The sequence below is a fragment of the Ambystoma mexicanum genome, chromosome 9 (genome assembly GCF_040938575.1).
Source record: "Ambystoma mexicanum isolate Mex_15411 chromosome 9, UKY_AmexF1_1, whole genome shotgun sequence".
NCBI classification, from domain to species: domain Eukaryota; kingdom Metazoa; phylum Chordata; class Amphibia; order Caudata; family Ambystomatidae; genus Ambystoma; species Ambystoma mexicanum.
Genome location: NC_090931.1, coordinates 956,543,612 through 956,570,083, shown reverse-complemented (window position 1 = coordinate 956,570,083; position 26,472 = coordinate 956,543,612). Strand labels below are relative to the sequence as shown.

The following is a 26,472-nucleotide window of genomic DNA, read 5'->3' as shown; positions in this document are numbered from 1 at the left end:
GTAGAACTCCTTAAATCCCGTCACTCCGTCCCCGCTGACGTGGCGATCCCGGCAGCAGCTGAACTGGTACCGGGATTCTGGAGACATGATCGCATTAAGTCAGTTTCAAGGCAGCTGCATTGGCTGCTCCTTTTCTCCTGGCCCCCGTTTTTATTGGCCAACCTGTTTATAAGGCAGTTCATTGGTCCACCCCATCCATTCGACCCCGCCTGCTAATAGTCACAGGGGGCTCTAGAACCTGCTAGATGAAAGATCTGGAGCTCCCCCCCCCTGCTGTAAATAGACCAAGGGCCTCAAGAGGTTGGAGGTGCAGTAAAAAAAGAGGTTGTCATGGGGTTATGAAATGTCCTCCACACAAAACCATTGCCGCATGAAGTACTTCCTCGTGCAGTAATATTGCATGTCCCCACTGTAGTCCTATTGGGTGCGAAATGGGCAATAACTGAAGGGTCTGCATGGCTCAGAATGAGGACCCGTCACATCACCGCATGCTTACCGCATGTGGTTACTGCATGTGGTAACAGAAACTCCCTTTGAGAGTCCTAAACCTGTCCTTTTGCAGAGGTGCTGTATCCCTCTTGAATTCCATTTCAGTGCGATGAGTTAACAAGAAAACGACCTGTTCTTTGCAAAAATGAAAGACTTGGCTATTTTGGAAATGTTTGTATAATCGGTGTAACGGCTTCCCATTCTTTTTGTTTTGACTGGATTAAGCTGCAATGTATGTGCGGTCGGTATGGTTGCCCAATGAACAATGCTGCAATGTGCTTGGCAGATGTGTTTGCAATTCGGAAACAGTAAAACCAAAAGGAAGAAATAAGTCCTAGCAGATGCCCATATTTAAGTGTCTTTTCTGCTGGGCACTAATGAAAGATGGGCGAAGCGCCGGCCATGGAGGACATGATACATGGACAAAACTGTTCACCCACCGGAAGGCCAGGATAGCCATCTCCCTTTGGACCAAATGTTCCCGGTGGTCCTGGGTTACCACGGTCACCCTGTGAATAATCAAACAGAACTGGGTTAAGCAGGAGTCATCATATCTTTCAAATGGTTGTGCAACACATCTGAGAACTATAACCACGGAAGGACATTCTGTGGGTTACATGTGATTTCATGGAATCCCAAAATAACTAATGCAATTGCAACGAACACGAAAAAACTATTACCAAAATAACGAATACCTTTATTGTTGTTTCTTTTTTCGGTGCCCCCTCTAACCCACCCTTTTTTTCCTAATACTTTTCCCCAACCCCCAAAACCATGATTCACACCCCTAACCCCATTTTTAGTTTTTTTCCCAAATTCGTTATTTGAGTTTTCATTGTTTTGTTTTCATTGTAATTGCGTTAGTTATTTTGGGATTCCATATAATCACTGCATACCATTCTGTGTTGGGTAGTTTGGGTAGAGGTCTGACCTTGCTGTGGAAAAGACCCTCCCCAGCAATTCCATCTGGCCCTACAGAGTATCACCTGGGCTGGGAGGATAGCTCAGGGGCAGCTTGTTTGTCTTGGAAGCAAGACAATGCAGAGCAACACAGGCTTGAATCCCGGCCCGCGCTTAGAGACTGGTCTCTGAGAGACTTGTCTCTGGTATTAAGAGCGTTATAACAGATTAATTAATGAATTATCTAAACAAACAATCTCTCTGAAGGATTTCAATTCCATCTGCAGCATCATGGTCAATCGGATCCGCAGCACGCTGCATCCACACAGAAAAACACTCCATCTAGGCTTGGTCTTACTCATTGGTGCTTGAATGAGACATACTTACTGCACTTGTAAGAATTGCTTCACGAAAACGGGGAATAAAAATGCATTACCTACACAATGCAGTAGCTCTTATACCAGGCATGCAAAGACCAGCAAAGTCGGGGGAGAATTCTTCACCATGAGTTACTAGTTCGGATGTTACGTATGGAGACAGAGTCAATACTAGGTTGAGGATCAGACATTCAAAACAAACTGTTAAACAAGAAGTGTTCAAACATAATAAATATTACTTTCTGAAACTGCTTAAGGAAACCCCCTTAGGACAGGCGCGTAAACTCACTGAGCTTCCCGCCATAAGCAAACTGAGGCGAGGTTGCGGTTGGTGGTTCTGTCTACTGTGCTGCTTGTCTCTTTAAGGGATCATACATGATCTTTAGTCATCTCTGTAGCAAAATATTCCAACAGCAATAGAAGACAGAATGCAGATATTAACAATGGTAGGCTTCAAAATGCAAAAAAGGAATGTGTGCTATTACGACTGTTTCATCAATCTTGAACAAAGCGACTACTTTTCAAAATGTCTGATGCCCAACTGATGGACTCCCCACGGTTAATGAACACGAGACTTCTGTTGAAGGCAAGGTATACTGAGTTACTTTTGAGAGATTTAGCCGACAGGTACGACGTTGTTTCATCGATAGTCGTTTTTTTGGCGGGTGTTAAATTTGGTCATGTGCCCTTGATTTGCACAACTTGCGTTTACAAATCCTTCAAAGCAGAAGATCACATTAGAAGAGGGAGACATTACAAGCACACCTGCCCTTTACGTGTGATTAGATAGAGCTTGCTCTCTCACATTCCTAATGCATGCTCTGTCTGTGTGCTGTGCTGCTCTCTAGGCCGACAGCTGACTTGACCTGTCGCTGCGTCACTCAGGCACGGAGCTGAGCTCTGTGAGGACACCACCCCTTCCTCACTGCCATGGAACCCTGACACAAGGCACACACTTCACTTCTACCTAACGTCCTGCAGTTCCTGCTGAATGTCCCTAATCACTTCCAGTGTTCTGCAGCCACAGGACCATTGTCCTTCACTTCTACTGTATTTCCGGCATCCCCTACACCAAAGCCTGTCCATCCTTCCCAGTGTCCCTTAGCTCCTATTCACCAAGGCAGCTGTAAGCTCTCCCATTAGCCCTGACCCCCACAAGTCTGCCTCCACCTCTGGTGCTGCCGACTCTTAAAGTTGTAATGAGGGTACTCCGGTGTTGGGGTCCTGGCCGATCTTAAACATTGCATGGATCTGCAGTGGATGCTTGAATGATTTGGAGGTGTACAGCAAACACGTGGCATGTAGTAACTAATGAGAGCTAGTTCGTCCAAATGAGTGTTACGTCAGAGCAATATTGCAGGCAGCCCAAGTTTGGAAAATTGACTTAAGCAGGCCCGGAATGCTTGGTCTGCAGGCGAGAAATCCAATAGAAAAGCAAGTTAGCCTGATTCCTCTATAGGTCTGTCTAGAGGGGGCTTGCTGTCTTGTAGACCTAATGAATATGTTCTTCTATGGGCCCAAGTGTAAATCAGATGCTCAATAAAGCGTAAGCCGCTCTGATTGGCCCATTGCCTCTTACTGGAGCGTTACAATATGAGTATTGCAACCCACAGAAGCCGTGCCTCGGAATCAGGACTACTTTCTGTAGGGTTTCTCCATAAACATCTACAGACTACGCTCCTTTATGTAAGGTTAGAGCAAGTGAAAGGCGTGAAGAACACCTAACATTGTGTTCCTCTGGTACAGTGAGTGCAGCCCACTGTGATGTGGCAGGCCCTGTGCAATCTCGAAAATATTGGTCCGGGGAAGCAGAGATTAGAACTCATGCTTACAGGGTCCATAGCCTCCAACAGCCACTAAAGCCCTCCACCCTCCTGATGGGGAGTGAGGTATCTCAGTAGTGCCAACGGGATCTCCTCTATTCTCTAGACAGCTCAGGAGGCAGATATGGGACAGGCGGTGTACAAGGGGGCAGGGTTAGTGAAAGTGTCCACAGGTATGTGGTAAGAGCAGTGGTCTACTCATTAAATTGCGCATTTCAGAACAAGGAAATTGGGGTTCTAATCTGCCCCTTCCCACTTCCCTGCTACGTTGTGTAATTGTAGGATGGCCATAATAGTCCCATGGCCTTGTTTCCTTGGATGCAGAAGTTAGAAGCAGAGGCGTAGCCAGGATTGTCTAACAAGTGGGGGGGCCTGGAGCTAATGTAGTTGGGCCCACTGCAGGACATTAACATCTGTAAATGCCCACACGGCGCTGCTTAGTGGGCGGGCCTTGCCCGCTCAGACCCGGCCCTATCTACGCCTCTGGTTTGGAGCTGTTAGAAAGAGGCTGGATATGAGTATTTGGCGCTGTGTGTACCCCAGCAGTATTCTGCCCAGCCTGATCCAGCTCGCAGTATTGTGCACCTCTCGGCAGTAGCTCGAGCTTCTCTGTGTGTTGATAAGTCTCTGCATATTCAGTTCAGATTGCGAAAAGGACATCCATTATTGCCCTGCTCCTTGTGCTTCTTTCCGCACTTTGTGCACCTCCCCCTCTTTCTTCTCGATCCCTCCCCTTGCCATCCTTTTTGCCCCTTGAGCTTCCGCTTCCTCTTAGCGCTCCTTCATCCCCTTTGCAGAGCGCCTACTTCTCTATAAGTGCTCCTCCTCTTCCAATTGACCTCTCCCTGGAACTGCCCATGCTCCTCCTCTCCGCTCCCGCTGAAGATGCCAGGAAATGTCATAGTTCATTATCAATCCACACAATCCTTACCGATTAGGTATCCCAGCATACCCCAGGTATCCCAGCAGACCCCAAGCATCCTGTGCTCTTCCCATTTTTTTTTCCACACATGTACCTTCACCCTACCTTCTTCATCCCCAACATTCCCCCCCCCCCCGCCTTACCCCCCAAACACAGACATACACTTTCACAAGGTTAGACCTGCTGGCATTGTCAATGCTTGTTCTACTAATCAAAAGTGAAGGTCTAGGATGAATCATAACCACTGGCATTGTTTGCTCTGTACAACCCTTCAACTCATACCTTTTCGTCCTGCTGTGCTGTAAAACCATATGTTGAACCATTAGTTGAACCCCAACAAGGGACATTGCAGCCCAAACTGCTAGGTCGCCTGCCTTCTGCACGAGACCATAAGGAATCCTTTTGTTACACGTGTTCCTTCTGCCCCACCCTCTGCACATTAACAGCCTTTGGGGGGCTTGTTTGATGTAAAGGTGATGGGTCTTATCTGATTTTGACTGTACTGAACGCCTAGTGTCCTGGTGCTCTTGCAGCAGATTCTATAGGGCGATGGCATACTGCGAACAGCCATGTACACTATTCTGTTCATCTCTGCAGCAACTGTTCGAAAATGTCCCATGTTCATCTCATGTGACCTTTGCCTGCTTACAACTTCACCCAGTGCCCTTTTCCACAGCTTGTTATCTTCGATGAGGCTAGACGGCTTCCTGGGCCTGTGCTATGGGCAATGACTCTTTCCCACAGCTTGTTATCTTCAATGCGGCTAGACGGCTTCCTGGGCCTGTGCTATGTGCAATGGCCCTTTTTCCACACCGTGTTATCATCCATGCGGCTAGACGGCTACCTGGGCCTGTGCTATGGGTGATAGCCGTTTTCCCACACCTTGTTATCTTCTATGTGGCTAGACGGCTTCTCGGGCCTGTGCTATGGGTGATGGCCCTTTCCCCACACCTTGTTATCTTCTATGTGGCTAAGGGTGATGGCCGTTTTCCCACACCTTGTTATCTTCTATGCGGCTAGATGGCTACCCGGGCCTGTGCTCTGGGTGATAGCCCTTTCCCCACATCTTGTTATCTTCTATGTGGCTATGGATGACAGCCCTTTTCCCACACCTTGTTATCTTCTATGTGGCTAGACGTCTTTCCGGGCCTGTGCTCTGGGTGATAGCCCTTTCCCCACACCTTGTTATCTTCTATTTGGCTAGACAGCTTCCCGGGCCTGTGCTATGGGTGATGCCCTTTTGCTGCTTGGTTTGGCACTAACCACTGAGGGTTGATCAGCGGCCACCAGTACAGAGGACCTCAGGAACCTTACATATGAAAGCAATGAGTAGCCTCATTGTTACTGAGGGTCTGGGGACATTTTCATACCTGGCAGGTGTTAGCTTACCTTCGGACCAGGAATTCCAACTCCTTGTTCTCCCATGGGGCCACCAGGGCCAGGTGGACCAGAGTCGCCCTGTAAACAGAAATCAATTGTGTCAGTCCTCTTTGTAACCTTGGCCTGCATCTTCATGTTTGATGTCATTCTAGACTCTTATGGAACAAATGGTCACCAGCAGACGGCCAAAGTCTCACCCGGACTACTAACATTAGCAGAGGGCATGAGTAGTGAAGCAAAATGCATGCCATGAGGATGGGTGCATTGAGAAATGTGCAAGACACACCCACAAACATGAAGGAAAACAAAGCTGAAGCATGAGTACTCAGGTTGGAGTAGGCACCAATTCCAAAGGAGCTGCGGGAGGGGACAACTGCAGCAGTTGCCACAGGTATGTAACAAATCTCTTGACATTCTCAGCAGCATCTGCACCCGCCCAGGTCCCAGGACCGAGCAGATAATAGAACCCTGTTCATGCCCACTGCATGAGGAACTACGGTAGACTGCAGTCACAATGCTCTAGTTTAAGACACTTGATGTCTGCACTTACCCCTGCACTTGCCACTAGCTGGCCGCACGTTTACCTATTGTTTATTTATTTTATTTATTCTTTACTGTTGATCTTATGTACTGCACTGCCGCCTTCCCGTTCCCCTTTGCACTTTCCCTTTCCCACCTCCCCTGCACTGGCGAGATCTCAATGTCACCTGGCCTAGTATGGTCATTGTCTTTATCTTCCCTCTGTTCCCTCTCCCTTGCCTCATCGCGCCTTGAAAACTTGTGTATAGGCGCGTTATAAATGCCATATCATCTCATATCCCGAAATGCACCAGCATGTGAAGTGAAAAGCTGCCAGAGATGCAGCTGTGCGTCTCATAGACTCTCACTGCTTGTTGGAGTGCTTTTGCACTTAGTGGCTCTCCTCCACCCTGCATGCATTACACACCTCCCAGCTACCATGGATGCATGTGGCTGATTCACATTACCTTAGAAAGAAAACTCTGGTTGAGCGGGCACCACTATTTAATAGAATCTTGCTATTTCTATTTCTATATTATATCAAGTGTTTTGCATGGTATATGGTCATGCAAAGCATAACAACTAAAAAGAAAAGCACAACAAAAATTCACCCTTGTGGTAAGAACACAGAATATGCAAAGACAGAAGGATGCAGTACTCTGGGAAAGGAAACTGGGGTGAAAGGCAATCAAATAACACCATATTCATAAAAGGATATGCTCTTTTGCGAAAAGGGATGCAAACGGGGCTTAGCCAGTTTCTAGGGTACCAATAAAAGCAAAAGTTGCAAAGGATGCATGTTGATTGTTTTCTGATGTCTCTTTTGATACTTGATCATTTTAACAAATTAAATATATAACATATAAATACAGTCACGTGAGGAGTCAGATTAGGCTCTTGCATCATTTCGAAATGTTTGATAACTAGCAGAATGGGAGTAGCAGAGCTGCAGCGAATGGACAGGATTTGCTGAACTGCATGCACGTGAAGGCTCTATAGGATATATGGCGGCACAACTTACCTTTGGCCCTACAATGGAACGCCCAGGCGGACCCGGCATTCCGAGGCGCCCCGCCACGCCAGATTCACCCTAGGAAGAGAAAAAGAGCAGGCCTTGTTAACTCAGACAGTGACCCAGGAAGCCAACAGAAAGTAGCAAATGTAGCCCAAAGTGCTAGACTATAAGGGTCTTTTCCCCATGCTCCAAAGGACTTCTCCACACAGGTAGGCCAACACGTGACCCATTTCCATTCAGGAAAGCATGACGTTCCTCAAAGGCCTTTTGAGATGCGCTTGATTGTGGTACTAGTATATTTAGCAGGAAGCATGCTAATGTGGTACATAGTGTTACATAGGTGTTAATAACCATCACTGTGTTAGGTTGAGTCATTGTTACTAACCTGTACATTAAGATTAGATTCTGTATTATGGTTTGATGACTGATGTATTTAAATATAATGTTTGTGTGTGTGTGTGATTTTAAGATGTTCTTTTGATATCAGGAAGTAGGTGGTTCTACTTACCTAATGATGTATTTCATACACTGTGTTATTGTTTTACTAAGGCACTGCATATATTTTGTCCATCCCAGTGCTATCTCCATGTATTTGTTTGAAGGTAGATAGCCAGTGTCCCCCGTGTTTGTAGGGGATGATATGTGTGGTACTGAGTGTTAATGACCTTTTTTTTGATTGATAAGAGTAATTACACAATACCATATTTTAGATGCCTGGCTTTTGAGTTCCTGATTTCCAGTACATTTGTGTTCAGCTCAGGCTTACTAAGAGGTAATGAAGCACATTGTTAATATCAGAGTACAGAAGGTACGCTGCTACTCAGAGGGCAGTGCCTCCAAAGGTACATCTGTGAAATGACAGAACCCTTATGTTGAGTCTGAGCAGCAGAGCTATGCTACTAAAATAGGCACTTGAAAGGGCACAGCTGTGCATATTTCATTTGGAATCCTTTGAAGTAATGACCAGATGCGCCATAGGGAAGAGCACAAGCTTTGCAAACAGGCCTTCATTAGCCCCAGGAAAGATCTCTGCAGTTGGCTCCTATAGAAAGAAATGTTACCTTTAATATGTATTTCACAATCCCCGCTTGGTTTTCCAATAGAAAGATTAGGACCACAGATATCCTGCTCCACAGAATCCATAAGCAGGTTGACTTCCCTGAGCTTCAGAGTTAAAGGAAGTGTTTCCTGCAAGCCACGTCCCCTGGGGATACCTTGCATCAGCATCTCAGCAGTCGTTCCCTTGAAGCCAAGTCCATCTGCATGAAAGATTAACTGTAAAATGTCTTCCTGTACAAACCAACTGCAGAGATCATTTCTTGGGCAAATCCGATGCTGTTCTCTACTGTGCAACTGGTAGTTACTTTAATGTTTTAAAAGGACATGTGCATCGGAGCACATCTTTGAGAATACTCTGACTATGAGAATTACACATTACGAACATTCCAATCACTTGTGAGTTTCATACTTAACCTACCTAGTCCCTCGTATTCGCTCAGTAGGATTCAACACTTCTGCAAGACTCTGCAGTGATTGGGGCTCCTAATAAAATACCCAATAAAATATAATGTCCATGACACAACATTGTAATTGGGGTGCTAAGAGTCTATGGAAGAACTTTGCTCTGGCCGAGGGTTGCAGCATCACAACAGGCACCTGTTTGAGAGGCACGCGCCACGTCACCCTTCATGTTTGCATGTTCAAGGGGACATGATTGGATTAAGGGTGTGATCCAATACTGGATTTTGCACCGTTTCTGGAGCACAATGGCCTTAACACTTTACGGCAGGTGTGGAATGGGTCTTTATGTGTGGAAGCTGCTAACTTAGATGATAGCAGGAGAACATCCTACTTACTCAAGGCCTGATATAGTATATACTGCAAATGTTTGGCTACAATAGCCACATTCCATCCTAATTTCCCATGGGGAATGCTCCTTGGTCTTGCCCATCACACTTAGCTGGATTTGTGTCTGTGCATTGAAGCCTGTTGCCCCCACGGAGCATGGCTAGTAGGGGCTTCATGCGTGTCCCCTAAGGCACCCCAGAAATAAAGATGCAGACACCAGGGTAATGTATGGTAGTGTGTGTTTTATTTATTTATGTGTGTGTTTTCCCTGTGTTTGTCTTCGATCAAACCATCCAGATCACCATGGGGCGGGATGGAATGTTTACAAAAAAGGAACAAGAAAAGAACACTAGACTAGAACTCCGCTACCCAAGAATGGGCTGGGCAGGGGAGAAAACAGTTGGAAGAGAGAAAAGGAAACAGGACCCCAGAAAGAGACTTTCTTGTGGGGTAGAATCGCTGCCTAGAGTGCCCCTCCAGGGCCTAATTCTGGAAAGTGGTGCCAGGTGGTGCTTGGGGAGCCCCCCAGAGACTAAGCCAGGGGGCTAGCTGCTAATGCTGGGGGCAGCCCTGCCGCCCCAGGGCCGTGACACCTGTCAGCCTGCCCGGGGACCAGACCAGACGGACCCAGTGGTATTCATGGACCAGGAATCATGATAGGTGTTGCTGTGTGCAGGGACAGCCCAGACCAGGATGCCCACCCGCTGCCCAACCATGCCCTTTACAGTCAGCCTGGTGTACAGTGAGGCAGGCCCATCAAAAAAGTCCTCCTGGGCTGGGTATGTCAGACGCAGCCCGTGAGGTCAAGCGCACAAAGTCCGGTCCACTCCGGAGGGTGGAACAGTGAAGGTAAGTCCTGGGCTGGCCTCGCCGTCCAGCATGGGTGAGAAGGAGAGGAGAAGGATGTCCCGGGCAGCTTTGTTGGGCAGCCCGGGTGAAGGAAAATGCTGGGCTACCCAGCGGAGTAGAGGGGGTGAAGGATTGTGGCGCATTGTAGTGAGACGGGCCAGAAGCCCAACAAGGCCGTAGGCATGCAGAGGTGAGCATGGCGTGGCTCCATGACAATGGGGACACGGCCTGAAGGTAAAATGGTGGCATGGGCCGTGCAGTGATGGGGTGGCCCCCACACTAATGGGGCCCCCCGAAAAACTTAAAGTGTGCCGTGGGTGTGGAGGTGATTTTCCAGCCAACAGGGCCCACCCTGAAGATGGGAAAAGGCAGTCGGGCCACGGCTGTGACAATGGATGGACCTCCCCCCGAGCACAGGGCCACCCAGGAACATGTAAAGAGCACAGGCTGTGCAGTGAGTGCTGGTGGCCCCATGTGATGGATGTGAAGAAGAGGGGCCAGGCCCTAGCCATCATCCATAGGGGACAGGCCCCAGCCTTGCCTCCAGTCAGCTTTTCTGCCAGACACCATCCAGCCCAGCCTTCAGCCCGGTATAGAGTGAAAATCACTCTTTATTTTTACCGAAAGAAGAAAACAACTATTTAGAAAGACAATTCTGAGACCAGTCTTTCTAAATTGAAGTGTCGCGGCCCTGCCGCTGACGAGTGCATGCAGGGGCTGACAGGCAGGGCAAGACCAGAAGATGGAAGACACGGCCGAAATTGTGTTTATTTCTGTGTTTGTGTTTCTGTGTGTCTGTGTGTATGTATGTTATTGGAGAATATAGCGTAGTGGGGCAGGGAAAATGGAAGTGTAAGGGTGTTTGAGTAGGCGTCTAAGAGGAATGTTTGTGTCATGGAAGGGACAGGCCGGGTGAATGAGTGTGCGTGTGTGTGTCATGAGAGGGGGGTTTAGGGTGATGTATTTTGTCAGGAAGTAGCAAAGGGCATTTCAAGGGGGTTGAATCCCCTGCTTTAAGGTGAGAGGGTGGGGGATTGGGTGAAGTGGGAGGTTTGGGTGGTTGAAACCCCCCAAAAAGTGATATATGATGAATATTGAGGCCCGCACCAAATCCGCCAGTCTTTTTGATGTGCGGCTTTCAATATTCGATAATATCACACAGAACCCTTCAGGCCGGGGCCAGCCAGCACAGAGTCAGTGCTTCCCGACCCACGAACGTACTGTCCAAGGACAGACCCACAAACGTACTGTGAAAGGGGTGGCTGGCTGCAGCAGTTACCTCATTGTGACATAGTGTTTTATGTAGTATATTTGTTGTATGATATGATATGGTATGATATGATGTGGCATTTTTAACGCGCCTATACACAAGTGTTTCAAGGCGCAACAAGGCAAGGTAGGGGGAACAGAGGGAAGACAGACAACAATCTTACTAGGCCAGGTGTCATTCAGATCATGCAAGTGCAAAGGAAGGGGGAAAGAAGAAAAATTCAGGGGGGAAGTGCAGTACATGGGATAATAAAATAACAAGATAAATAAAAGAACGGCCAGCAGGTGGCAAGTGCAGGGTGAGTGCAGATATAAGTGCTGGTGGGGGGACGGTAGGGATACAGAAAACAGTCTCCAGGTGCAGGGGTTGCCAGGGAGGCAGTGCAGGCGTGCGTCTGGCAGGGCTTGGGCCCGAGATCAGATGGGTGGCCAGGTAACCAGTGCAGTCTCAGTATCAGCCAGGTCTTTAGCAGAGGAGAGGGGGAGAGAAAGCAGAAGCAAAGAGGAGGGGTTTCAGGTGCTTCCGGAACCGAAGATGGTTCTCCTCAAGTTTCAGGGAGGCAGGGAGGCTGTTCCAGAGGGAGGCTCCAGCCGAAGAGAGAGATCTACCTCCAACTCGTTGGTTGGAGAAGCGACTGACCCTGAGGGAGTTGGAGGCGGATTTGCAAAGAGCTCGAGAGGGAAGATATTTAGGAAGAGAGAGTTGAAAGTATTGAGGCCCCAGACCCCGGAAGGTCTTGTGACGATGCAGATGGGTTTGAACTTAATCATCGCAGCCACTGGAGCCAGTTTAGTCCTGGAGATATACGATCCCTGGGCTTGAGGCCAACGACAAGTCTCACAGACCTGTTCTGGATGAGTTGCAGAGGGCGTAGAGTAGAAGCAGGCAGATTTAGAAAGAGGCTGTTGCAATAGTCCAGCCTAGAGAGAACCAGAGCTCTAGAGACAGTGAGCTTCTGGGGGAAGGAGAGGAAAGGAAGAATACCTCTGAGGAGGTGCAGCTGGTAGTGTGACTTCTTAGAGACGTCAGAGATGTGAGGCGAGAAAGAGAGTGTGGAGTCGAAGATGACCCTGAGGTTTTTAGCCTTGCAGATGGGAGCAGGAAGAGGGCCAGGATAGGCCGGCCAGAGAGCTACAGGAAAGGAGGGAGAGGGTGTGCCGATGAGGAGAATCTTAGTCTTACTGGCATTAAGGCAGAGGTCATGGGCGGAACACCACTCCTGGACAGCAGACAGACAGTCAGAGTTGAGGGAAGGAGAAGAGGTGGCCGAAGGTAGTCTGAAAATGAGCACAGTGTCATCCGCATAGCACTGAAAGCTGGGGCAGAGAGCGGCAATGAGGTATTGGTTGAACAGCCAGGGAGAGAGTTTAGACCCGTGGGGGACGGTGCAGGTAAAGAAGATAGCAGAGAGGAAGGATCCAAGTTGGACCTGTGTGGGTCGGTCAGAAAGGAAGGAAGTCAGCCATGCCAGGGCGTGACCGGTGATACCTAGGTTATCACAGAGACAATTAAGCAGGATGGCATGGTTGACGGTGTCAAAGGCAGAAGAGAGATCAAGCAAGATGAGGACACAGGGGATGTTAGAGTCAAGGTTGGAGAGCAGGTCTTCACGGATGTTCTGGAGAGCAGTTTCCGTGCTTTTGGCAGCTCTGAAGCCAGACTGATGGTCATGAAGACAACCAACAGATTCAGTGTGGATATTAAGCTGGGAGATGGCCAGTTTCTCCAGGAGCTTGCCCAGGAAGGGAGTGATGGAGATTGGGAGATAGTTAACCAGGCAGGAGGGATCAGCAGAGGGTTTCTTAAGAAGAGGGTGCACAAGGGAGTGCTTCAGGGGGGATGGGAATACTCCAGTGGTGAAGGAGTCATTGCAGAAGTCAGCCAGGGTAAGGGCAAGGGTGCCAATGTGGTCCTTGATGGTTTTGGAGGAACAGGGGTTAACCTGTTTTGACGAGACTTTCATAGATCGGACTTGTCTGGAAACCTAGTCTACGGAGAACAGGGGAAAGGCAGAGAAGGAGGGAGGAGAGGTGGCCGGAGAAGTGCCAGAGGAAGAGCTGGGAGTATAGGGAGGGAGGTGAGAGGAGGAGATTGAGGACAGGATGTCCTGAGTTTTATAGATGAAGTGAGACACCAGTGCCATGCAGAGGGCCTGGGAAGGGACAGGAGAGGTAGAGATTGCGGCAGGATTGGCCAGTTCCTTGCAGATTTTAAAGGGTTCAGCCGAGTTATTAGATGCCGCCAAGACACAGGCTTGGATATGAGCTCTCTTCTTGGTGAGGACAGAGAGCCGGTATTGCCTTTGGAGCAGGCAGCAGGCCCGTTTGTCAGAGGATGTACAAGAAGCACACCATTTCCACTCGGCCACCCTGCACTTGCGTTTAAGGGTGATGAGGTCTGAGTCGTACCAGGAGTTGCACTTGGCTTTGAGTTTCAGGCGGATCCTCATGACAGGGGCAAGGATATCAAGAGTATCAGATATAGCACAGTGGAGCGTGGAGAGGGCTGTGTCACGGTGAGAGTCAGCCAAAGGGGGAGGGAGGGTGAGAAAGGGGCGGTGAAAGCCTCAACTGATACACGCTTCAAGGGTCAGATGACCGAGAAGGTGGGTGGCAGTGATGGAAGTGGCTTGGCCTGTGAGGTAGAGAGGGTAAAATGGGAGGAAAGGAGAAAGGGATCACTCCAGGAGAGGGGTGTGGTGAGAGGGACAGAAAGGGGAAGGTCTGAGGAGGTCAGAACATCCAGAGTGTGACCTGCAGAGTGAGTGAGGGCCAGAGGGGAGAATAGTGAGGGAGAGAGAGTCACAGAGGTCACAAAAGAGACCAGAGGAAGGACAGGAAGCATCCAGGCGGATGTTGAAGGCTCCAAGAAGGAGTGGTTGAGGCCAGGAGTGAGGAGGAGAGGTCCACCCCCTCAGATAGGAAGGAGGAAATCTGACCAGGTGGCTGATAGATAGTAGCTACAGTAAAGGAATGGCTAGGGGAGAGAGAGAGCCTGCAGACAAGGCATTCAAAAGAGGAGTAGTCCTGCGTAGGAATGACAGAGGCAGGAATCCACTCAGGGAAAATCAGGGCTACACCCCTTCTGGAGCGGTTGGACCTGGGTGCGGAGAGAATCTTGTAGCCGTCAGGGATGAGCGTGTCAAGCTTGGAACAGAGCTGGCCATGAACCATGTCTCGGTGAGACTGAGGACATTGAGGTCAAGTTCTTCCAGAAGGCGGCATATGTCGGAGGAGTATTTGACAGCTGAGCGAGAGTTAAGAGTGGCAATGTGGAGAAGGTTGGCATCCTTGAAGGACTTCCGGGAAGGGGTACAGATCAGAGGTACGCCCTGCGGAGGTGTGGATGGAGCCCGAGGGGGCAGAGAGGGAATGAGAGGGGAATGTAGCCGAGGAGGAGGCAGCAAGGAGAGGCGAGGAGGGAGCTAGGGGACAGCAGGAGAGGAAAGGAAATTGATGAGGCGCGGAAGGCGTCTATCAAAGAGGTGAAGGTTGGCCTGAGGGCCTTGGGCCAGGGCGGTCCCATTTGAATAAACATTAATGATGACCTTAGAGGAGTGGAAGGAGGCCAGGAGGGCATCCCACCGGGTGCTGCCATTAATGGGAGCAGAAGAGAAAGGAGAGAGCACAGAGACCATATGTAGGGTCCATAGGTCTGGCGAGGGAACGACAAAGAGGATGTCAGTGAGAGTTTCCTTGGAGGAGGCACTGGTGTAGGTGTCAGCGATAGGGAGGACTGGGTTGGAGACCAGGATATCCTTTTTAAACTTCTTCCTACCAGATTTCGTGAGGAGGGCAGGATAGTCAATAGAGAAGCAGTTAGAAAAGATAGGAGAGACAGAGAGCTCCATAAAGTAGGAGGGGAGAGGAGAGAGGTGGGAGGGAGAGGGGAACACTAGGCAAGGACACTGGGTAGGGTGCAGGCAGACGAGACAGCGAGAGGCAAGAAGGTTGAGCAATAGGACAAGACAACAACAACACTCAGGATTAAGGAACTATCAAAAATGCGTGTTTCAAGACACTGGGAAAAACAACTGTATATATATTAATGCATTTATGTATGTATGGTTATCTGTATATATTTATCTAATTACAGTTATGTAGGGTAATTGTTAAGTAGGGTCAAAGTGTAGAGTTGGGGTAAGCATTAGGTTGTAGGTTAAGTAGATGTAAAAGTTAAGTAGGGGGTTGACCGTTACTTATGCATATGGCCATTAATTAAGAAAGGGGGAAGAGGAGAGGTACCTTGGCCTGAGGTAGTGGGAGAGTGTGGCTGCCAGCCTGAGGACGTCTAGTGGGATGACCCCACCCATTAAGGCCATCCTCCGGCCTCACACCGTGTGGGTGATACTTGAGGGTAGGTAAGGGGTCTGTGCGTCAGACTCACCCTAAGAGTCTTCAAAACCCCTTATTATTTTTGTTCAAAACGTGCTGACAACTTGTAAATACATCTGCTCACAATAAACCATAAACGTCTGCTCTTCTTTGGGATGTATTACGCTTGTCTACTGTTTTAATTTCTGCAAAGCACTACTACACAACACACACCATACCTAATTATTAATGTTAATCATATTTGTACATGTTTTTGTTGTTAAAGGACTTCCTTTGGTTTTCTACAACAGACCATTTCGTACAATGTTGTTATATTGCCAGGCTTTTCTTTCGTTGAGTTTTTTTTCTTTCGCTGAGTTTTTTGCCCATCATTTTTGGCTGAAAAAACTCATAAATAAATATGAGGGACGGGGGTTAACGAATATAAGGGGTAAGGGTATGTGGGGAATAGGGACTTGATAATAGGGAGGGGCTGGGGGAAGGAACCCCACCCATTAAAAAAAAATAAACATTTCGCAGAGTTTTTTTCGGACGTTCTAAAAACATAAAACCGATCATTTACATACAAGTTCACGGGAATCCTTCTTTAAACATCAAGGCAACAGCATGTCCGGCCTTTAAGAGAAGGCAGGTGTTACACAGCAGCTGTGATTTGCAGATCATCGAGCAATGTTGCACGCTACAGAATGATTTAAAAATTACTTTGGGCCCGGCTGGTCCTGAAGATCCTGGGGGTCCTGATAAACCACGGATGCCCCTCTGACCCTGGTCACCCTGCAGAAGGAGAAAATAAAACAGGTGTTAACTCGCTTGCGCTTCCGGTGCAACATTCCTTCGCCCACAGTTAAATAATTCAGTGCAGAAGGGGACACAAAACACAGACGCAAAGGGAAAACCACCCATAGAACTTCAGGCTTTGCCTTGCAGCGATTTGAAGTTGAACCGCAGCACAGGCTTCTTCTCCCAAGGGATTTCTCCTGTACTTTTATGCCTATCACAAAATAGCAAATCTTTTTTTATCACATCCCAGTTCATGAAAGTGTCTTGATTCTATCAACTCGAATTTTAAGAAGATTTGAAAGACTCGCTCACATAAACAACTCATCTTCTGTAGTGTGGCCTTCATGGTTGGGACTACCTGTAATGTGGCCTTCATGGTTGGGACCACCTGTAGTGTGGCCTTCATGGTTGGGACCACCTGTAATATGGCCTTCATGGTTGGGACCACCTGTAGTGTGGCCTTCATGGTTGGGACCACCTGTAGTGTGGCCTTCATGGTTGGGACCACCTGCAATGTGGCCTTCATGGTTGGGACCACCTGCAATGTGGCCTTCATGGTTGGGACCCCAGCATGGGAAATGCTGCCCCTGGTCCCAAATGGACTGACTTTGGTCGCTGCCTACATAACTGCTAAGACTGCCAGCAAAAGGGACTTATGCAAAGCGGGGGTGAAGAAACTGTAGCCCCAATGTCAGATTCATGTTGGTCCTCATGCAACCCCAGTGTTTTAAAAAAAATATATGCTATTAAACTTTTTTTGTATTGAACTCAGCATCATACAAAAAATGATTTTTCTCAAGACCGATACTGTACAGCTTCACACATCCCCCCACTGAATTCCCGGTGCAGAGCCAGTTCAGTGCAAACTTTAAATACAGTTATTTCCACTGAAGCTCCTTAATGAGCCCCATTGACTCCTCCCAAAGCATCTCCCACTCCTGACATGATATCCTTTAAACCAGTTGTATTCAAACTTTTTTATGTCAAGCCCCCCCTTGAGTACAAAGTTGGTGCTGAGCCCCCCTTGAGTAACATTATTGCTGCTGGCTCCCCAGATGTCATTTCTGATTATATTTCCTATTAAAATCAATCATCGTACTGCCCTTTGAAAGAGCCTCGCGCCCCCTCCCTTGGGCATCCTTTGACCCCCCTCAGGGGGGCGGCCCCACGGTTTGAAGACCACTGCTTTAAACCAGGGCACATCCAAAATGTTAGCTCCGTACGACTCAACGGGAGAGTATCACTCTCTGATATGTCACCCCAACTGCCCCTTCTTCCTGACCCCTCACGATCAATGCAATACCGATCTTAGCATCACTGGAACTTGGAGCATGATTTTTTGTCCCAAGAACTATACAATGAATAAAGCGACTGAGTGGCCAGTCTTTCATATTTAGTGCTGACAAGTGCAGAAACCGTGAAATATAACCAAAGAAAATGCATAATATCAGGAGATCGTAAACAAGGCTTGCATCAGTAACACTTACATTGATAAATGTAACAACATGCCCAAGTCATCTGCCCCCCCCATCTAATCCCCCACTCTGCGTCTCAACCCGTTCACCCTCATTCACCGGCCAGAATGAACGGTTACCTCGCGTCTATTTGGTTCAGATGTTCCATAAATCAATCATGAAACGCCCATATCGTTTCTGGGCCACCTGCTTACATGCGGAAGGACCTTTTTCTTTCTTACAAGCCATAAGGAGCACTTTCTCAGCCACCAGAAGCACCGCGTGAAGGACCTTTTTTCAACAAATGTACAGTTTAACAAAGGGATGCTGTCACTCAATAACCAAATCTTTTTCTGGCAGGTAGCTGAATACACAAGGCTGTGTCCAGTCTATGTTTAACGGTAGATGAAAATGGGCTCATCTGGGGGCAGAACCAAAGCATGTGCCCTAAAGTCCCCAACAGGCCGCAGCTCCCTCAACCTACACCCCAGCAGCAGAGGGGAATCTCGTGGGAACCAAACTGGTCAGGTCACTAGGGCTCAAGAATCTCTTTGTATTATTTTAAATTTAATTTCTCTGTTTTTAAGCTCCCTAAGGTGTCTGGAATGAGGTACAAATATGTTTACATGTCTACCTCCCCCCATGTCCTCCAACCAATCACCTTCAAGGCTGCCCATGCATTCTATATTATCAAGTATAAGCATCCAGTAATAACCTTTCTTTGTTTAAGATTTTGTCAGGGTGACTTCCGTTTAAAGACATGATGATGTTCACCCCATACCTACTACTTTGTTCAACTATTACAACTTTACACATTTTTCTGTATCTTAATGTATTTTATTGTATTCTTAATTTGCTTCTCCCTTCTCCAGCATTGGATCTTTCATGGATTCACATGTTCCGGGGAATATTCCCCGTCGTCAGGGTGGGAATCCCCGGTTACTTTGATTTAGTACTTTTCCTATGGAAAAACATTGACACATTCAGTGATGCATCAACGTCGTTGTGGGTGCTTTTAGTCCCCATCAACAGGACGTCGACTGTATAGCTCTGCCCCAGCAGATTCCCCTCGGGTTTCAACCATCTTTCTAGCTGGTGCGATTCCTTGAGTTGTTCTCTTTGAAGATAAATTATCTTTCCACTCAAAATATATATTTTTTCAATTTATTCTGAAATTGGAGCAACCGATGACTCATCGACGGTCCCACTTAAGAACATGGAGACAGTTGGACCTAAGAAATCCTTGTTCAGGCCCTGTGGGACGTGCGGCCGAAAGAATGCCTATGAAGGTGACAGGCATGTAGACTATTTATATTGCCTCTACCCTAACCATTCACTGTAGGAATGTGAAATCTGCCAGGGTTTTTCACAAAAAACCCTTAAAGACAGGAAACGTCGGCTCATTCGTTGGCTTAATGAAGGAGCATACCCGGCGTCGGAAGTGGGATCGTCAAGGAGTGTGAGAGCAACCGCCCCCTCTGACAAGCGCTCGCCTTCAAGCCACAGGTCCAGGTCTGGAGAACCTCCAGCAAAAAAACAAAAAACATTTGAGCCAAAATCAACGACGAGCCATGATAAGACCACCCCCCCAGTCTTCTGCTAAAACACACCAGGTGGCAGTGAGAACTCCCGACCCATGTCTAAGCAGTTGTCCAAAGTCCCGTCGATGAAACCAATGGATAAAGGTTCACGTATGTCGACCAAGACCACCTCCCACTCGTTGAGGACATCTGCTCCAACGAAGGACAAACAATAATTCAAATCTTCCACAAAGACCCCATCTTCGCCCTCGAAAAAGAAACACCATGCCTCCTCGGAGTCTCGCACTTCTAAAGAAGGTCACAGATCCTACTCTGGACGAGCGTCATCCACGAAGCAGCCCCCAATAACCAAATAGTCGAAGATTCTACAAAGATGAAATTGACAATGAAATCAGGACATTACTTGTCGACAATCCTGTCCTCAATGACCAAAAAAACACAAATCTTCTGGGAGTGAGGCTGCAGCTCATTCAACCCTATCAACCATTACCACAGCTGAAGCCACAGTTCAATCTGAATTACCTATCCAACAACTACAACAGGACAATATATCATCCTGTAGTAAAGGAATACTAAAAACCCCTACAGAGGAACATGTAGAGCACAGGCATCTTCCTCTAGCAGTGTCTCCTATAATCTACTCCGACATCATGCCAGATGAAATCTTACAGCATGAAATAACATCGGATTATGAGCCTCCTAGAGAGGAGTCCCCAGGTATCATGGATTCCGATTCCAAGGAAGGCAGAATCCAACCTCATATACAGGACAATCCTCCTGGTTGTCTCCCATAAAGAGGAGAAGAAACACCTCTAAGGCTGCATAATGTACCAGTTGGTCTTCCATCTACACCTTTGGGAAATGGAGGTATAACACCACCATATCCCCTTTCAAACTCTCAATCTTTACTCTCCCTGCAGGTGCTTTCCACTCTTCAAACACTGCTGGGACAATTCAATGCCAGGCTTTCACCTCCTCAGCCACACAGGGTTCATCTATGCAGGAATGACAAGGGTATGCTAGGTCAGCAAGAACAAAGGGATCAAGGGCATTCACCCAGGAACCATGACAAGCATCCTTGTTAGGCACATAAAGCTCAATCTCCACCTAGACCTCCACATCCAAGAAGGGATAGTCGGCGAATAGGCGAACAAGAAGAGGGGGAACTAGTGGATACAGATCAAGATACAGTTCCAAAGGACACAAGCTCTGCCACCTCTTCAACTTCTCCTGGGCGAGATGATATGTGGGATATGGAACCCAATGAATATATAGCGGCTTTAGACCTGAAAGACGCTTACTTCCACATCCCTATACATCCAAGACACTGAATGTATCTCAGATTCAAGGTTGGCGAAAGTCATTACCAGTTTTGAGTACTTCCATTCGACCTCAAATCAGCCCCCAGGACATTCACCAAATGCCTAGCACCAGTGGCAGCTTTCCTCAGAAAACAGGGCCACCATGTCTACCCATACCTAGACGACTAGTTGGTTTGAGGTCCAACATATCAAGAAACCACGGTTTCTCTGAGACAAACAGAAGCTCTTTTCCAACAATTGGAATTTGCAATCAATGATGCCAAATCTTGCACAGTTCCATCAAAAGGTTTGGTGTTCTTGGATGCACAATCCCTCACGAGACAAAGCCTCATTAAACCTTCATCTGACAGAGTGAAAAAATTAATAAACCTGACAAATTTGTTCACTATAAACAATCTAATCACGGTGTGCAAATACATGTCTCTACTAGTGACCCTGTCGTCCTGCATTCCACTAATACCCAATTGTAGGCTAAACACACGGCCAGTACAAAGATTTCTAGCTACCAGATGGTCCCAAACACCTGGGTCCTGGTCAGACAAAGTCACCACCACCCTGGCTCTCTCAAATTCACTGAAATGGTGGACAACCCTCGACATCTCCAAAGGGATGCCTCTAGTAGAACCCACTCACCATCTAACAATCGTAACTGATGCTTCCCTGGCGTGGTGGGGAGCTCGCCTAAACAAGCACCAAGTCAAAGGCCTGTGGACTCCCAAAGAGTCAATCCTCCAATTAAATGCCCTGTAGCTGCGGTGGTACATTGGGCCCTAAAGTCTTTCCTTCCTCTAATCAGGATTTCAGTAATACGAATCCTCACGGACAATACCACCACAATGTTTTATCTGCACAAACAAGGTGGCACAAGGTCAAACACCCTGTCTCAAGAAGCACAGACCATTAGGCACAGGGCCATTCACAACAACATTGTGTTGCAAGTTCTTCACCTCCTGGGGATACACAAACAACAGGCGGACTCCCTCAGCAGGACTCGACGCAGACTCACAAATAGCAACTACACAACAGTCAAATATCCAGAATATTCTCAGCGTGGGGCCATGCTCCCCTGGACCTCTTTGCCACACAGGACAACAAGCAGTGTAAGAAATTTGCAAGCAGGATTTCACAACCTGGCTCTCAACGGGACGCATTCGCGTTCCCATGCACCGGCATCTTTGCATTTGCGTTCCCTCCATTCTCTCTCATCAGGAAAACAATTGAGACGATCTGCAATTATCATTGCAAGATAATTCTGGTGGCACCGTTTTGGCCGACACAAACCTGGTTCACAGACCTCCTTCAACTGGTGGTGGACAATCCAATCCATCTGGGATCCCACGCTGATCTCATATCGCAGAACGACGGGGCGATTCTACATCACAACCTAGGCTCCCTCAAGATAACAACATTGCTCCTGATCACGCCATATTTGGCCACCTAAACATCCCTTAGGACTGCCAGCGCTTACTGGCTGCAGCTAGGACACTGTCCACTAACATTTTCTACAACCAGAAATGGAAAGGTTTCTGTACATGGTGTGCGCAGCAGCCCAACCTTCAACCACTAGCCATAAGACCTCAACAGGTTCTCCCTTACCAACTTAATCTGGCAAAGGAAAGTCTAGCGATTTCTTCCATAAAAGTACACTTGGCTGCAATCTCCAGATTCACAAGAAAACGATGAGCTCCTCCTCTCTATAGCAACAGGCTGCTCAAACACTTCCCAAAGGGGCTTTTTCACACTTTTCCTCCAAAGAAAAGAATTCCACCGGTATGGAGCCTAAATCTGGTCCTAGCCGTTCTCATGAAAACCCTTTTTAAACCTCTATCCACAGCACATATTAGGTTTGTGACCTGGAAAGTGGCATTCTTAATCATCATTACATCCTTCAGACGAGTCTCTGAACTACAAGCTTTAGTGGTGGACCCTCCGTATCTCCGATTCGCAAAGGAGAAGGTTATCCTCTCCACCAATCCTCACTTCATCCCAAAAGTACCATCGTAATTTCATGAGAATGCAACCATCACCTTGCCTACCTCCCCTACCAGAGAGAGCTCTGCACTCTCTGGATGTAAAAAGGGCATTAAAATATTGGCTGGACCGGACAAAATTATTTAGATCAACAGAATAGCTCTTGTCGTCTTTGGCCTCTCAAATAAGGGGAAGGCCATCACAAAAAAGCATTGCAAGGTGGATATCCTCTGTGATTTCCTTTTGCCACACAAAGGCCAACAGGTCACTGTGGACTGCAGCTAGGGCAGATTCTACATGGACCACAGCCGCCTCAGCGGCTCTCTGTTCGGGAGTGCCCCTCAAACGAAATTTGGAAGGCGGCAATATGGGCAGTCTCACACATTTACCTACAACAGCAGCAGGTGGAACATGTGCAGATGGGATGAGCAGTCCTTCAACGGCTGTTCCAGTAAGGTAATCACTGCAGCTTTTGGGGCATTTTTCTTGGCCTTACATATGTATACTTCTTGCATAAGCGCAGAATAAATGGAAAGGTTTCTAATGTTTGTTTGCCTGGTTTTTCTCCTCCTGACATGTAGACTGCTATACAATCTATTCACAGCATGTGAATCCATGAAAGATAAAATGCTGGAGAAGGGAGTAGTTTCTTACCTGTCACGCCATTTCTCCATTGTTGGTATCTTTCATGGATTTACATGCACCCTCCAACCTTCCCCCTCCAGGCAAACATCATCTAAAGGGGGGTTGTTCCTCCAGCTGGAGTGGTTAATATCTGAGGGGAAGTTGCTGGGTCAGAGTTGTACACTCGACGTCCTATTGGTGGGGACCAAAAGCACCCATAACAACATTGATGGGACACTCAAGGTGTAGAGGTTTTTCCATAGGAAAAGTACTAAATCAAAGTAATTGAGGATTCCCAGCTGGACAACAGAGAATATTCAAAGCATGTGGATCCATGAAAGATACCAATGCTGGAGAAAGAGAGTTACAGGTAAGAAACTACTCCCTTCTCCCCTATTTCAATATATCCTCTGTTGGGGAAGCCGCAATCTCCGGTCTCCTCAATTCCTCCATTAGCACTATTCTTTGAATTTTATACTGTACAATAATGTTGTACAGTTCCTGCCTTTCTGCAGCACTCATATTCTCCTCTTTCTGATGTGCCAATTTTATACAAATGTCGATTCTGCCACATATGGCGTAATCTGAGTCTACCCTGCATAGAATAGTTGAATAACATCTAGCAAAACTGGAGTCAACTGTGTCACGTCAAAATGAGATAGAAAAGGATAGCGTCCTCATAAAAGGAGTTCCTGGCCCGTTCCCCAGCGAAATACCCCTCATCATCTTCGTTTGTCTTATCATGGCTGCAAGTGGCTCTATAGAGAGCATAGAGCAGGGACGATAAGAGGGTCCCATGTCTAGTGCCAGAGCCCAAAAAGAAGGGATGCAAAACAACCCCATTTGTCAGGGCAGATGCTCTTTGGAAATAATAGAATGCAGCTAATCGCACCCTTATGGGGCAATCAATGCTAAACCTGACTAATACTTGGAAAAGGTAATCCCAGTGGACCTGGTCAAAGGCCTTTTTAATGCATGGAGCAAAAATACTAATCAACTTTAGTCTTTGCACCTGGCACAATATTAGCTGCGAAATACATATTTAGCAAATTATTCATCTGTGAAACTATCAGGAAAGCCCTTTTTCACTGCACCTGATCTCTACTTATATTTGGTATCTGTGGTCTCATACTGCCATTTAGTGGCTTTTTCCTTAATACAATATCTTTTCCTAACATTGTATACACGTTTCTTTTAATGTCCCTCAACTAACATACATCATCCCCACCCTTAACCTTAATGAACAAGCTGCAGATATAAAGGACAACTGCAAGCGTTCTTTATCAAATTTGGGAAGCACTTTTCATTAAATACAACTATGCTTTGTCCAACTCATTTGCTGCAGATGTTTAGAAAGACTACTTTGAGCAAATCATTATTCTTTCTTGAGCAAGTACTGCTACTATGCACCTGGCAGCTGATTCAACAATAAAGCAGCATATATTCCGATGTTGCAGTCAAAATTATTTTATTTCAGAAAATGCTCACCTTTTCACCCTGTATGCCTATTCCTGTCGAACCCTCTGGGCCTCTGAAACCAGGAAGTCCAGGCTCTCCCTAGTAGAAGAAATACAAGAAATGTTCTTATTATTTCATCACAATAATGTTTGGTGATTTTAAAAGGGCTCCATGTTTGTCCATCCATCGAACCACCCCACCCATCCACCCACCCACCCACCCACCCATCCATCCATCCATCCATCCATCCATCCATCCATCCATCCATCCATCCATCCATCCATCCATCCATCCATCCATCCATCCATCCATCCATCCATCCATCCATCCATCCATATGTCAAGGCTAGCTGTCCATCTAGTTTGCCTTGTCTATTTACATCCATCTGTCCCTCCCTCCCTCCTTTCCTTCCTTCCTTCCTTCCTGCCTCCCTCCCTCCTTCTCCCTCCTTTCCTCTATCCATCAATTCATCCATCCATCCATCCATCCATCCATCCATCCATCCATCCGTATGTATACATCAAGGCTAGTCATGCATCTAGTTTGCCTTGTCTTCGTACACCCACCATACATCCATCCATCAATCCTACTTTCTACATCTCAAATCTAATGTAACAAACATGTCTGGTGTGGGTCACTTTTTAAGGTGGTCTCAATAATTCGATACCTATATTTTGCAAATGCCGGCGGAATGGTTGAAACGTTTTCCGCACAGAAAATCACAATATGCCATGATATTTCCAGTGGTTGCTGTAGACCAAACGAGCATCATCTGCATTCTTATTTCCATGCCATATTAACATGCATGATTTGCAATTAAAGGTATAATTCATTATTGGTGACGGTGGCTTAAGGTGTAAATGGTCAACCTTCAAAGTAAGATGTGATATTTTCAGGTAAATTCTAGCATCCCGCATTACACGGTTTTGTGTATTGAACGTATTTGTTATAAAACTAAATAGTAACTTTTCCAGAATGACAACTCACTTAGAAAGGTTGGACATACTGAAATAATAGTTTATTCCATTTGCATGTGTCTTGTAACCGCCAATGCAAGGAAAGCTTTATAGAAAATGAAGGCACAGATGATAAAACTGATCCCGGCTCGATGCAATCTTTATCCTAGATTCTTTTTTATAGAATGCAAATTTGATTTAAATCAATCACACCTTTTCAGACCATATGTAAAGTATGGACAGAATGTAATACAAATATTAAAAAACCTTTTGTCCTGGGGCTCCATCTTCCCCTGGCAGACCAGGAAGTCCTGCCAAACCCGACGAGCCGGGTTCACCCTGCAATGAGAAAAAACAAGTTGAAATGCTTTTGTTATATAATTTTTTTCAATCGCGATTTTCATCACAGGGGAGAAAGCCTGGACTGCCAGATCAAGTTTCCCCTGAGGGTGGAAGCAGCAGAAATGCAGGTACCACAGAATTTCCTCTAGTTGATTGTGCAGAAGTGCAACCATTTTATTTCTATAACCTTGCTGCATGAGGCCCTTCGGGGGGCAGCTTTTCAGATAATGACCTTCGTTAGGCTGCTACATTGTGGTCAGGGGCCCAGCTTTCTTCCCCCCATCGTCTTCTCTACTCT

General features: G+C 47.0%; 1 protein-coding gene across 1 annotated transcript in view; it reads right to left on the bottom strand.

Moving 5' to 3' along the window:
* Window positions 1-26,472, bottom strand: part of LOC138488828 (collagen alpha-1(XXVIII) chain-like) — a 324,042-nt gene that overhangs the window by 116,361 nt on the left and 181,209 nt on the right. Inside the window, exons 19-24 of the mRNA XM_069616159.1 lie at window positions 26,100-26,171; window positions 24,907-24,975; window positions 16,429-16,500; window positions 7,432-7,500; window positions 5,901-5,969; window positions 930-998 (exon numbers count right to left, since the gene is read on the bottom strand). Of these exons, the coding sequence (XP_069472260.1) occupies window positions 930-998; window positions 5,901-5,969; window positions 7,432-7,500; window positions 16,429-16,500; window positions 24,907-24,975; window positions 26,100-26,171 (420 nt within the window). The remainder of the gene's footprint in view (window positions 1-929; window positions 999-5,900; window positions 5,970-7,431; window positions 7,501-16,428; window positions 16,501-24,906; window positions 24,976-26,099; window positions 26,172-26,472) is intronic.